General features: G+C 39.1%; 1 protein-coding gene across 2 annotated transcripts in view; it reads left to right on the top strand.

Moving 5' to 3' along the window:
- NELL1 (neural EGFL like 1) overlaps positions 1 to 11,716 on the top strand; it is a 901,918-nt gene extending 890,202 nt beyond the window's left edge. For both annotated transcript variants that reach the window (XM_040495621.1, XM_040495620.1), the window contains 3 exons: positions 7,083 to 7,259; positions 9,640 to 9,864; positions 11,272 to 11,716. In XM_040495621.1, coding sequence (XP_040351555.1) covers positions 7,083 to 7,259; positions 9,640 to 9,864; positions 11,272 to 11,322 — 453 coding nt within the window. In that variant the 3' untranslated portion in view covers positions 11,323 to 11,716. The remainder of the gene's footprint in view (positions 1 to 7,082; positions 7,260 to 9,639; positions 9,865 to 11,271) is intronic.
- Positions 11,717 to 14,591: the final 2,875 nt, after the last annotated feature.

The raw sequence follows: 14,591 nt of genomic DNA, 5'->3' as shown, positions 1-14,591 counted from the left end.
CCACCTTCCTCTGCTAAGCCTCAAAGTTCTTTTAAAGGCCACTTTCCCCCTTGAGAGTCAGTACACCAGGTTAGCTACTAGTGTTTCATGCCAATTGAAAAAGAAGTATTGAAACATGTCCACAACTTAATGGAGTTCGGCAATAACAGTAGGCCCAAATGGATTTGGGATTTTGTTTAGATGCCATGTGCTTCCTTAACAGTGACAGTAATTTTATGCATCTTTAGACCACTTAGTTGATTAGGCCCAGAAAGATTGCTAAATTGCTTGGAACCCATGTTCTTTTAGCATTATCCAGACAACAGAGTGAAAAATGGTGGTCTCTTTGGGCTTGACCTCTAAATCTTAGTTATATCCCAGTTTCTTTTCACAGATACCCATCTGTGGCTCTTCCATTCATAAATTTATCCAGAGCCTTAGGAGACATCTTTATTTTCTACCTGTGCTACATGGGAAGATAGAGAGGTCTCAGGTTTTTAACTTCTTGGAAACTGCAGCATTTTAGTATGAGTGATCATATTATATTGTTGATTATGGAGATGAATAGACAAATGGATACACAGTCACCTGACATGCCCTTGTAGTAATGAATGATTTGTTATAGGGACATGGAAAAGGGAAGTATTATTGTATTCTAGGAGGATGCAGAAAGGAATAAGGAAAGATGTCACAGAGGAAGTGACCTTTGAGTGAGACCTTCAAGGATGAGAAATTTAGCCAAGTAGAGATGTGGGGAAAGTGAATCCCAAGCAGAGGGAATAGCAAGAACAAAGATGCAGAAACATTGCATGTGTTAAGGAAAATATGAAGTAAATGGTGGGCTTAGAATATCAGAAAAAAAAGAAGAGTATGGGAGGGGGATAACTGATAATAAGCCGAGAGAGAAAGGTTACAGATAGAGCCAGACAGTGGAATTCAGACTTTATTCTGTGGGCAGCAGAGTATCATGAGTGACTTTTTGTTGAGGATTGGCATGGCCCAACCAAAGTCTGATCGACAGCACAGTAGGAGGACTGAGGAGGTCCAAACTAAATGGAGAGGTACCACTTAGACTGAATTGAAGGTTCAGGAGAGTAAAGATGAGAACCCGAAGGAGGGTTAGAGACAGAAGATCACATGAAAGATAACACCGAAATTAAGTCATGGGTCTTGATAAATGATAATGTCAGACACTCACTCCCTGTGGCCATGTGTGCCCTCATTCTGTGGGCAGAAGCTCCAGAGTGGCATATTTGCAACTTAGCTGCCCCATTTTCCTGGGTCAAAAGTGTTCCGGTGCCAATGATCAGAGAAGGAGCCAGGGTTGCAAGTTAGGCTTGCATTTATTCCTACACCTTCATCTACTTCTAGTAGTAACTGGAAAATCCAGTGGGAGAAAACAAGCTGTGAGGACCAGATTTTATTTCTGTGCTGCCTGCAGGATTGTTTTGTTTTGTTCATTTTCTTAGTTGAAAAGTGAATAGCATTCATCCTTTAACTAAATGTAGTACTAGAGATGGATAGGGAAATAGATACCATAAATAACCACTTGCGCTCTGCAAGTAGAGGGCCAAATTCCTGTGGCAACACAGAAGAAGGGTAAAGTGGAGAGGATCTTTGCCATGAGATTGTCTGGAATGCTGACCACGTGACCTGGCCTCATACAAGCCTTTGCTCAGAAACTGAGGAAGGTGGCCAGATTAGGGAAACCTAAGGGGTTCCTGTGTTTCCTTCAGGCAAGAAGAAAGCCCTGTCTGCAAGGAGCTGACAATAAAATAACCCTGCCGTTCTCCTGTGGCACCCATTCGTAGAGTGAAGAACAGGGATGAATCAGCTTGTGCCTGGGGCCAGGGTAGAGGTTAGCTTTCTGAAATCCTGCAGTTTACTCCTAAAAATGCTTTGCTTTGCTCTCTAAACCTAACCAGTGACATTGTCAATACCTTCCTCTCTAGGGTGTTCTTGATGGAAGGAGTTGGCTGTGCCAGCCCTAAAACTGTGCTTCCTTTTCTTTGAAACATGAACAAATTGGCAAGTTTAGTTCACCCTCAAAACTCTAGGGGTCCTATCAAGGAACAGGGTCTTCTTTTCTGTTCTCCTCACTTCATACTTCTACTGCATGTAGTTCCGAATCTTTCCGAATCTTTTCATTGCTTTCTTTCTCCATCAGAGGTGTCAAACTCTTCCTTGGACCAGAATCCCCTGGAGGGTTTGTGAAACTTTGATCACTGAGTCTACCCCATAGGCTTTCTTGTTTGGTGAGTCTGGGTTTGGGCACAACAATTTGCATTTCTAAGTAGTTTCCAGGAGATTCTAATGCTGCTTGTCAGAGGACCACATTTGAGAACCATTGCCTCAAGAATCCTTTTGATTTGAGTTGTGTGAAGTCCTTTTATCCTACCCTTTAGCATATTGGAAAATCATTGCTATGAATGTCTGGAGTGAGGTCTGGTTCCTGTTTTGTCATTAATTTGCTCTGTGAGAGAAGTGCTTTCCCCTCTCTGGACCTGATTTCCTCTTCATTAAAATGAGACATTTGGAATCAATGACTGTTAAGAGTTTTATTAGAGAAGTGCTAATTAGAGAGGGCTGGTTGTGTGGTGTAACCTGAAGCCAAATTAATATTTTGTAAAGACTGGATATCACAACACAAAAATTTGTATGTGAGAAGGTAGAATAGATGGGTCTAGAGTACCACTCCTAATTTTACTGTTTATATCAAAGATCAAAAAATGTTTTCTATGAAGGGCCAGATGGTCTTTGCATAACTGTCAGGTCTCTGTCTCACGTACTGAACTCTGCCATTAGAGTGTGAAAACAGCCAAAGGAAATATGTAAATGAACAAGGGAAGGTGTGTTTTAATAAAACTTTATTTCCAGAAACAGGTGACTGGCTGAATTTAGACTGTAGGTGTCAGTTTGCCAAACCCAGGTTATATTATAATTGAATTTACATAAATAATCTTACCTAAGTTTTTATTTACTTAAGAGAGAGTGTGCATATGTGCGTGAGTTGGGGAGGGGCAGCGAGAGAGAGAGAGAGAGAGAGAGAGAGAGAGAGAGAGAGACAGAATCCCAAGCAGGCTCCACACTGTCAGCACAGAGCCTGATGTTCGGTTTGGTCTCATGAACTGTGAGATCATGACCTGAGCTGAAATCAAGTCAGACACATAACAAACTGAGCCACCCAGGCACCCCAAGACCTCCACTTTCTTGATTTAAAAGTTTCAAACTGTGGCAGAAAAGTGATATTATGCAATCTGGAGTAAATAATGTGTGAACTATTCAGTAATGTGTAATTTATAGTATAAAACCTGTAACTTTCCATGGCGTAAGAATAAATCCCTTTTTTATTTGATGGGAAAGTGTATGTCCCTGCTTCTTAAAATTCAGGAGCAATTTAAATAATATAGTAGTCATTGTTTAGAGCTGAAATCCATTATAAAATTACATAAAAGCATTTAGCTTCTACAGCAGAAGGGTGAAAAAATACATCTTTGGCATTTAGATGGGGCTTGTTCTGACCAATCCAGCTAGGACTGAGGTCAGGCTCTGGAAATGACCCCAGAGATCTAGCATGAGAAAGATTACTCACCAACTTTGAGCTCAATTGTCTTGCCAAGTTTAGATGCTAGTGTGGCTGTGTTCTGTTAGCTGAGGTTTTGTAATGGCATTCTCACTGAATTAATGGAGCCACCTGTGACATTTTCATTATTAAAAATGATTTTCTTGACAGTTACTCTGTAATTCAAAAGGCAGAATGAACATAGCCATTGTTCTAAAATATGTTAGAACCTAAGAGGGGCCTCTTTGGCATTTTCACATAATTGATGAGATAGGAAATTGCTTTATTTTGCACTAACCCTGGAGGCTATCCACTTATTCTTGTTCATTCTTTTAATCCCCACATGCAGAGAGAAACCTCACATTCTGATTGGGCCTTATTGCCTGTGGTACAATAGCCTCTTCTAAAGCAGTGTGTCCCTGTTTACTGTGGTTTGTGGATAGAGCTTTTAGGTTATGGAGGCCCAATCATTCTATATTTGGGGAGAGTAATACTGTGACCTCAGTAGCTGACCTGACCATATGATTTTATATGGTAGCTACCGTTACTTTTTTTTAGCTTCTGTTAAAATAAATCACTAGGGACTTATTCTGGGCAATGGTTACAGAGCAAAATACATAACCGAGTTAAAATAAGGGCCTATTGTTGGAAGAGTCCTAGAATCTGGAGAGTCCTTTGTCCAGACTAATTATAATCTCTGACTCAATGCATTTGCTTAACTTGAGTGTGTGTTTGTATAATCTGTCATCCCTTGATAGTTAGAAAATTATGATTTCTTGTCATTTTATGCAATAGTAGCTAAAATGTACATGCTTTGAGGAAAAGCATTTTTCAACCTGTTATGTCGTTATATACACAGCCAGCAGGTCTCCTTTCCATTCTCCATAAAAAAATGTAAAGCATTTAAAGATTCCCACTTCAGCTGACAGTAAACTTGTCTCAGTGAGCGCTGTCCTATTCAACATTGTTATCGATGAAGGAGATGAAGATCCTGAGGGCAGATCCATCAAGTTTGCAGATGTCACTAGGCTATGAAGGAGGACGAACTATGGTGGATGACAGAAACAGCATTTAGAAAACATTGTGACAGGAAGAGAGATGAAATGAATCTAACAAGGTAAAATACAAGAAGGATAAATATCAGGTTTTATAGTTTCTGCCCCCAAACAACTGAGTACACAAGATAGGGATAGTGCTTAATGAGGTTTTAGTCTTCATTAAGTTCAATATAAATCAACATCATGACATACCATAGTAAGTAGGGAAGTAAATATTGAAACCAGGCTACTTTAAAGAACACATAGAGCTTAAAACAAGGTGACCATGAGTCCCAATTCACTGCTGGTCAGACTGTTACTGAAGAATTATATTTAGTTCTTTTACTCAGCTACTCGTTTGAGAAATGGAGTGTAAATTGTACTCCACAGATTTATCAAGACTAAATGTGCTGGGATGCCTGGGTGGCTCATGGGTTAAGTATCCAACTTCAGATCCAGGTCACGATCTCGTGATTTCTGGGTTTAAGCCTCATATGGGGCTCTCTGCTGTTAGCGTGGAGGCTGCGTCAGATCCTTTGTGTGTGTGTGTGTGTGTGTGTGTGTGTGTGTATGTCTCAAAAATTAACCTTAAAAGATTAAATGTGCTAATGCATATAAAAGACAGCACAATGTACGGCACAAAATAAATGTTAAAATCAAGGTAGAGTATTGTTATTATTATATTGGAAATACTTAAACTGTTGAAGAAGAAGACAACTATAACAATGAAAGGATTCAAAACTAGTGGTACTAGTAAAAAAATTAAGAGATAATCCAGAGATGAGATGATTCAGTGGAAACATAATGCTCTCTTCTAATGCCTTCCATAGTGGTGGCTTCCTTGAGACTGGAGAACTTCAAGCATAGGCTTGATGACTTGATATGGTTGCTCTAGAGAAGTTTCAAGTGTAGACCCAGGAAGCTTGGTTATGTGTCCTGGCTCTGAGATTCTTTAGTTTTTAAATATTCAGCAAAGCAGTCATAACCACACATGGTGGCCACACGTCTTACATTTTCAGCGTCTTCATTGTCTGAAGTGAGAAGTTATTGTAAGCAACAGATGTATAATGGGTGCATGCTGCAAATGTACGATCATTTTTTTGTAGTTTATTTTTGAGAGAGAGAAAGAGTGAGCACAAGCAGGGGAGGGGCAGAGAGAGAGACAGAAGCTAAAGTAGGCTCTAGGCTCTTAGCTGTCAGCGCAGAGCCCAACACAGGGCTCGAACCAACCAACCATGAGACCATGACCTGAGCCAAAGCCAGAGGCTTAACCTACTGAGCCACCCAGGCACCCCTGCAAATGTACTGTGCTAATGTTTGAGTGCTGTTGAACTTCAAGTCTTTACGAGTGTTCAGGGCCATTACTCCAGAAATTGTACTGTGCCTATTATTTGGACACCTAGGGTGTAAGGGGCACCTGATATAGCCCCTTGTAATAAATAGCCTAAAGCCTATCTTGTAGAAGAAAAATTGTTTTGAAACCAGAAGCCCTGGTGATGCTCCTTAGAGATCTTTAACTCCATACTGGATAAGTCATTTAGCCTCTCTTGGCCTCAGTTAATTTTTCTGTAAAAAAGGGTAAAGTCAGACTTCCTCCCAGAGTTGAGACAGAGATAAAATTAGATGAATACATTTGAATGCATTTGGTGGTATCATTGTAAACTGGGAAAAATACAGGAGCATAGTTTTCCCATTAAACGAGTTCTTGAACATATATGCATTTTTAAATCCTTGGTTTAATTGTAATTTTACTTAGAAATGTAATTTTTTGGGGGCGCCTGGGTGGCGCAGTCAGTTAAGCCTCCGACTTCAGCTCAGGTCACGATCTCGTGGTCCGTGAGTTCGAGCCCCGCGTTGGGCTCTGGGCTGACGGCTCGGAGCCTGGAGCCTGTTTCCGATTCCGTGTCTCCCTCTCTCTCTGCCCCTCCCCCGTTCATGCTCTGTCTCTCTCTGTCCCAAAAATAAATAAACGTTGAAAAAAAATAAAATAAATGTAATTTTTTGGAAACATTTAAGAAAAAAAGAGTTTCAAGGAACATACGACTTTTTGAATTTAGAAATATCTCCATTTTTTAACGTTTATTTATTTTTGAGACAGAGAGAGACAGAGCATGAATGGGGGAGGGGCAGAGAGAGAGGGAGACACAGAATCGGAAGCAGGCTCCAGGCTCCGAGCTGTCAGCCCAGAGCCCAACGCGGGGCTCGAACTCACGGACCGCGAGATCGTGACCTGAGCTGAAGTCGGAGGCTTAACCAAATGAGCCACCCAGGCTCCCCAGAAATATCTCCATTTTTACATGAGCTGCTCTGCAGGCAAAGTTAGGGCGTGTATATGTGTGAGTGCACACACGTGCATCCGTTTTAAACAAAATGAAAGGTGGACAGGGGAGTACTTGGACTCTAAGAAATCCTTCCTATGTGCTCTGTTTATAAGGTTTCCCTTTCCTAGTGCAGCCACCTTGTTTCCCTAATGATGTAACCTCCTTAACCTCATCTCTAAACAGGATGGAAAGATCTTCTGCCGACGGACAGCTTGTGATTGCCAGAATCCAAGCGTTGACCTTTTCTGTTGCCCAGAGTGTGACACCAGGGTCACAAGCCAATGTTTAGATCAAAATGGACACAAGCTCTATCGAAGTGGCGACAATTGGACTCATAGCTGCCAGCAGTGCCGGTGTCTGGTATGTCAGCTTCCCTTAGAATGTTTTCTCCTTTTACTCTGGAAAGGTTGCAAACTCAGTTGCTTATGGGTTTTAGTTTCTGCTATTTTTGATCCTATTCAGGAAACTTGAGTCTTGTGGCTACTACGGGGCATATGCTCTGCCTAAAGACATTCAGATTCTACTATTTAAAACAATATACAAAGACAGGGTGGGGGGATGGGTGATATAGCTGACAGGGACAAAGGAGTGCACTTCTAATGAGCACTGGGTGATGTATGGAATAGTTGAAATCACTATACCATATATCTGAAACCAATATAACAGTGCATGTTAACTGTCCTGGAATTAAAACACAAAACAAAAAAATCAATGTACAAGACTAAAAGAATGTGTTTATGGGTCAGATTTGGCTCAACTTATGTTAGTTTACACCTACTTTTTGGCAAATCCAGATGAAGCAAAATCTCTGCATGATAGAAAACTTTCAAAGCCTTGACCGGGACTTGTAGTTCTTAAAGAGCCAAATCTTTGATTTCTTGGGACCTAGCCATTAAAAGTTTCAATAGGAGACATAACAGAACATGGTAGAAATATCAGGGATGGAGTCATAGAGACTTAGAATTCAGTCTTGCTTCTCCCACCTGCTAGCTCTGTGTTATTAACTCGGGCAAATCCTCACCTTGCACTGATCATTCTTTCCTTGTACACAAGTGGAATACCAATTTTGTAGGACTGTTAGGAAGATGAGAGAACATATGTGAAGTGCAAATACAGTGCATGGCACATAGAAGGTACTTAGCATACGGAAGTCACTACTGATAACATTTTCTAGATGTTTCAGATGCTAAACCTTCATATAGAACAAGTAGAGGTAATTTTGGATCTTCATATAAAGATACTAATGGTATATAATCAGATTGGAGAATGTCCGAAGAATTTCTGGACCTAGTTCTTTCTCTTTCAAATCATACCACAAAGTTTTCAAAGGATGCAAAGACTGTTAGGCTATATAATCCTAGTGAATCTTATGTTCCTTCTTTGGGGGAGTCATAACTATTGGAACCAAGTCACAACCAAGTCTACTTGTAATAGAACCTATAAGCAGCATTCCATACTTTAACATTTTCTAATATTAGTGATTTAGTCCGTGAATACTGTATGAAAACAAGCATTTAGAGAAATTGTACTGTAAATTTCTCTCAGATTTTCTAAAGTCTCCTGGTGAATGTGCAGATCATCTTAGTAGAATACATTCTTCTGAATCACCCCTAATACTGAGGAGTAGAATTCAGATATATTCAAATCAAAGCCATTTTTTTTCAAGCTCCCATCTGAGGGCAACTGAACCCAACACAACTATATCAGTCTGGAAAATTGCATTTCTTTTTCAAGAAGTCAGTCATCAGGCACTTAGAAGAATTGGGATTAATTTCAGACATGAAATTTTCATTGAATTTCAGAAGTGTTTCCATGTCCATCCCTAGCCCCTAAGGCTAATATCTCCTGGGAAAACTGAAGATGTTGAACACGTAGCTTAATAATTATTTGAGTATACTGTGGGTCATATTTACTAAATAGACTCTGGATGATATAATGGTGAGCATGATAGACCTTGTCTGTTATGTAGCTGACCAAATCGTTAGGCGTGAGTTTTCATAAATTATAATGAATTTCCATGATAACTGAAGAGGCAGCTAGAGAAATAGTTATAGGCAGCTCAGTGGAGCCACAGTTGCCAGACTCTGAAACACACAGAGGTTCCATCTGAACTATAATACCTTGCTACATGTTAGTGATGTCACTAGCTAAATGTCACATTCAAAACCATTCTGAAGTAGTTCTCCCAGTCTCAATTTTAAGCTTGATGCTAAGAATTCAGTTTATGATGTTGAAATATTACAGTGCTTCAGGTTCCACTTTGACCTTAAGAGAAGTTAATTTCTCTTAAGACACTAGCCATCACCTTACCACCTATGCACTTATTTGTTCATTCAATTAGCATTTTTTTTTTTTTTTACCAAAACTGTGCTAAGCATCAGGGAGATAAAGAAACAAGCCCAAAGCCTAAATGCTCAAAACTTAATCTGGAGTTGTACTGATAAGGAACATAAATGTGATGATAAAAAATAGTTATGGGGTGCCATTGGTACACAGATGTGGACCTGCCTCTTTCTCAGGCTGCAGTATAGACAGTCAGTAAAAGTACCATGGAGGAGGTGATATCTAATCTATAGGAGCTCTTCAAGGAGGAAGCACATTATACCCATAAAGGTGGAAGTAGAAACATACAGTGAGGACAGTGATGATAATTACTGTCCCTCCCCACCCCCGGCGGGACTTTGGGAGCATAATTGTTCATAAGAATAAAGATAAACTATTTCTGGCTCTCTCTCTACAGGAAGGAGAGGTAGACTGTTGGCCACTCACTTGCCCCAATCTGAGCTGTGAGTACACAGCCATGTTGGAAGGGGAGTGTTGTCCCCGCTGTGTCAGTGACCCCTGCCTGGCTGATAACATTGCCTACGACATCAGAAAAACTTGTCTGGACAGCTATGGCATTTCAAGGCTGAGCGGCGCAGTGTGGACAATGGCTGGATCTCCCTGCACAACTTGCAAATGCAAGGTAATTGGATGCGGGAGGTTCATTCCTGATGTTTCTGAATGCACAGGTTCTGAGGGGCATGATGGAAACACAGGCAGGCATTTCCATCTCAAGGGAGGTTAATATGTCTGAGTGGATCGGAGCCACACTGTGTATATAAGTAAATTCCAAATGAACATGGACTAAAACAGTCCTCTCTCTTGCCTTTGAATTACAGAATTTTAACAATTGACACTAGGTCCAATTATGGCTGATTTAAGCTATTTTGACCTGCATATTAAAAAGGAAAGAAAGAAAAAAGATCTCTTTTTCATGCTGGAAAAATTTATAAGCCCTTTCATGAAACTGTCAGTGTTAGAAGAAAGTGCTCTATGAAGTTGTTTGCTTTAATTATCACAGTATCTAATGCAGGGACTTGAAGCTCTTGCCGAAGGATTTAATTGTGATTATTTTCCTGTCATTTTGGAGGAATTCCCATGAGCGATCCTCATACGTCTTTGATATTAAAAACTGACCCCTTCCTCCCTACAAAGCTTGAGAAGAGCTATGGCTACAGCTGACTTGAAGCTGGGGTTAGGCAGCCATCTCTGCCAAAACATTGAAGATTCTCCTGATGAAGCACATTTAAAATATTAGTCTGTTCGGTTCTGTCAAATCCTGGCTCAGTTTCAGCTATCAGTGGAAGGTTCCCAAGTCATCTCTTTATGGCTATTCTAAAGGTGGATTCTTTTCTTTTTTCTGGAAAGTACCATCTTTAAATTCAGCCCCAATAGGAAAAGGCCCATATCAACCTGCACATAGCAAAAGAGCCACAGTCCCATGTGTACTTTCAAGCCCCAGTAAACTTAGCGACCAGGGGATGTGGAGACCTGTGTTATGTATTAGTATTTCTTTGCGGTCAGGTTTGAGATTCATTTAGGGAGATTATCAAGGTGTATTAATTTCCATTAATTTATATATCTAAATATGTACTGTTCCCTTCATAGTCACCACTGAGAGACTCTGTTCCTATTATGCAAACCTTTCTGGAACCCATTTTGGAGTTGCCTTCATGTTCGTTCTTCTACTTTTGATTTGCTTTGTCAATGACAAATTTTCTTTGAGGGGTATGTTTTTGAAAACAATTTTATTTAGAATAAGTCCGGTGACTAAGTTGCGTGAACAACCTGGAAATACAGGGGACGAATCCCAAACATGGTTTGGGAGGTATAAACTTGCACTGCCAGCAGGAGCTAGCAAAGGGACTCAAGAGGATCTCCTATGTCTTTCCTTCCCCCACCTCCTCTAGCATTTTTCTGGTAGTTTTTCAGTAGCATTCATGGAGCTTATCTCAAAATGGAGATGGTCATTTTGGATATGAAAATGCACACTGCTGATTGATTTATATCCTCTGTCTCAGTTGGCTAACGCTTTTGTCTTGATGCACAGAATGGAAGTGTCTGCTGTTCTGTGGATTTGGAGTGTCTTCATAATAATTGAAGTATTTAAAATGGACTCATCATTGCGGGAGAAAAATGGACGAAATGACCATCCAGCATGGTGAAGAACAGGAATTGGTGTTTTGTTTTTTTACCACAATTACCAAAGTCTCCATCTGAGGAAGGTGTTTGGGGGTTGCCTTTTGGATCTATCACTTTGTTCATTCTTGCTAACCTAGTCTAGGTGACCTACAGTGGTTGTTATAAGAAGTTTCCCGTGTTGTAAATCACGTTTCCCTCATCAAATCATTTGCAAATACATTTAAATGATCTCATGGTAACTGTTGATGTGTTTTTTGGTTTATTTTGTGTACTAACATAATAGAGACTCGGCTCTTTTTATTTTTTTTCTTGAGTTTTGGATCAAATTCTACAAATAAAGTTGCCTGTTGTGATTCTGTCCCATCCACTGCATATTTAGTATCGAGACCCCTGTGAAATGTTTTGATGAATGTATGTAGAGTCTAACTGAATCATACTTACATTTCAGACTGTTGAACACACTTAGATGCTTACTCATTCAGTTTAAACAAGGTGAAAGAAATTCTGTATAGTAAAGAGGGGCAAGGCCACAAACATGATTATATAATTATTGTTAAAAGAACTTTCTCCTCCCTCTTGCAAATAAGACAAAAGCTTAAGTCACAATTTAGAAGCAGCAATACTTACCACCTTTCCAGGCACTGAAAAATTGATAACTTACAAGGGACTCGCATATCTATTAATTCAAGTTATCATCCTAGCACAGGTGAATGGTGTAATTCCTACATTACATTACGTTCCTGCATTACAGAATAGTAAATTAATGGCTCCTGAGCAACAGTTTGTTTGGTTGACTTATACCATGTTGGGACTGGTGGCCAGCTCTCCTAATGCCTGTCCAGTGCTATTTTCTTCTAGACCACACCACCTCTCAGGTGGTGAAGGATGCACCTTTAGGAAAAGTTACTTGTATGTTCAACAGTTCTTTTAGAACAGTGAATGTTTTTATTTGAGCCACCAGCATATTTTTAAGAGTTGGCAGTTATTGAGTGGTACAAAATGAATAAAATGTGTAAATAACATTTTATCTGAGCTGAGAATTCAAACTTAGGTTGTAGTTTCAGTTAAATCACGTCATAGTGGTTTATAATACCTAAGGCTCTTGATTCATTATTATTCTGAATCAAGTTGTTTCATGAAGTTTTATTCACTTTCCTAGTATCAAAAAAGATGTTAAGTCATTCATGCTAACAATATTTTAAATCCCCCAAAATAATAAAATTATTCATTAAAGATGACAAGCTCAGATTACCATTGTTCATTGATATTTGCCAGAGATTCTACTCAATATCAAATATTTTTGCAAAGATGGAGTTCACTACATGAAATTAATTCCATGTGAATTAAATTATGTCAATAGTTTAAATACTGTATTTGACAACTACTGTTAAAATGTGGTAAGTTAGAAGATATCTCTCCTTTAACTCCTTAAATGCAATCATGGAATGGAAAACTTGAAAATGATTCTTTTAAAAATACGGGTGCCTGGGTGGCTCAGTCAGTTGAGCATCCAACTTCAGTCAGGTCATGATCTTGTGGTTCACGAGTTTGAGCCCCGCATCAGGCTCTGTGCTGACAGCTCGGAGCCTGCTTCAGATTCTGTGTCTCCCTCTCTCCCTGCTTCTCTCTCTCTCTCTCTCTCTCTCAAAAATAATAAAGAAAATATTTATGACCCAGTATTAAAAAAAAAATCTTAAGGGGCACCTGGATGGCTCAGGTCACGATCCTGCAGTTTGTGAGTTTGAGCCCTGCGTCAGGCTCTGTGCTGACAGCTCAGATCCTGGAGCCTGCTTCAGATTCTGTGTGTGTCTGTCTCTGAAAAATGAATCACATTAAAAAATGTTAATTTAAAATTATTAAAATTAAAAAATTAATTTTCATTGGAAAAACTAAGACATTTACAAGAATCATTCATAACTGTATAGGTCAGTGTTGGCAAATTACGGCCCTGGTGCTAAATCTGCTTCTATACTTCCCTGGAACACAGCAGGGACCATTCATTAATACATTCTCTACTGCTGAAGAGGTAGAATGGCAGAACTGAGTAGTTCCAACAGAGACCTCGTGGCTCACTTGGTCTTGCCCTCTACAGAAAAAGTTCACCAGCCTCTGGTAAAGAAAATGACTAACACTGCTGTGTTTTTTAGAATGGGTTTCCATTTTTACCAATGAATTTTCAAAATTTCACCACTGTCTTTATTGCACAGCCATCAGTGTTGATGGCTCATCCTAAAATAGGGTTTTTTTGTTTTTTTGTTTTTATACAACTACAATCCTAAAATGTCAGTATTTTCTTCGTTTCATTTTAGATCTGGTGGGTAAATGTAACCTGTGCCAACTTGGTAACATGTTATTGATATTTAGTAGCACAATTTACACTACTGCCAGCTCCTATCAATAAGGGGTTTGCTTCCTATCAAATAATTGATGACATTTTCTTATCAAAAATTATTGAGTGCTTTATACATAAGATACTCCGCTATGCTCTGCTCAGAAAATAAAGATGAAAAAAACTGTCATTAAAGTTCACCATTATGTGAGCCTTTAGAGGTGTTGAGGATCTTTGAATCTATTAGGGGATCCAGTTGAAATAACTGCTTGAAATACCTTCTTGATTCAGAAATTTTAAAAAACTTACTTTTTTAAAAAAATGTGGTAAATCTCTTGATGGAATTTGGTTAAGTCTTGTTCTATGATGTGGAATGTAAAATGGGTGTCCATTTAATGAAACAAAACTATATTTAACAGATCTGCCTCCTTACAGACCCTAACCATTGTCTGCTCCACTACAAGGGTCAAGAAGCTAACACACAGTCTGGTAAGAAACAATGATCAATACATAAGTGTTTAGCTACCTTCCAATTACCTGTAGTGTCAAAACATTGTGATTCAGGAGAGTAGAATATGAGGGGAGATGAAAGTTCTATGAACTAGATAAATCTATTAAAACAAAATTTACCTCATCTATGTTGCATATGAAATATATGCATATATGCATGTGTATTATATATGTTTTATATATAAGTAGAATATCAATATATAATATATATTCATGTGTGACCTATAATGCATATATTTTAATATTTATATTCATATATAATATGTCTGTGTGTGTGTATATGTATACACACACACACACACACACACACACACATACATACATACATATCACCAGACTTCCCCTCTTCTGAGCTTTACACTTCTGTGCTTATGTCACTATTGTGGACT

This window comes from Herpailurus yagouaroundi, unplaced genomic scaffold (genome assembly GCF_014898765.1).
Source record: "Herpailurus yagouaroundi ecotype Mexico unplaced genomic scaffold, PumYag 187, whole genome shotgun sequence".
NCBI lineage: Eukaryota > Metazoa > Chordata > Mammalia > Carnivora > Felidae > Herpailurus > Herpailurus yagouaroundi.
The sequence above is the reverse complement of the archived record's forward strand: the minus strand, read 5'-3'. Positions and strand labels throughout refer to the sequence as shown.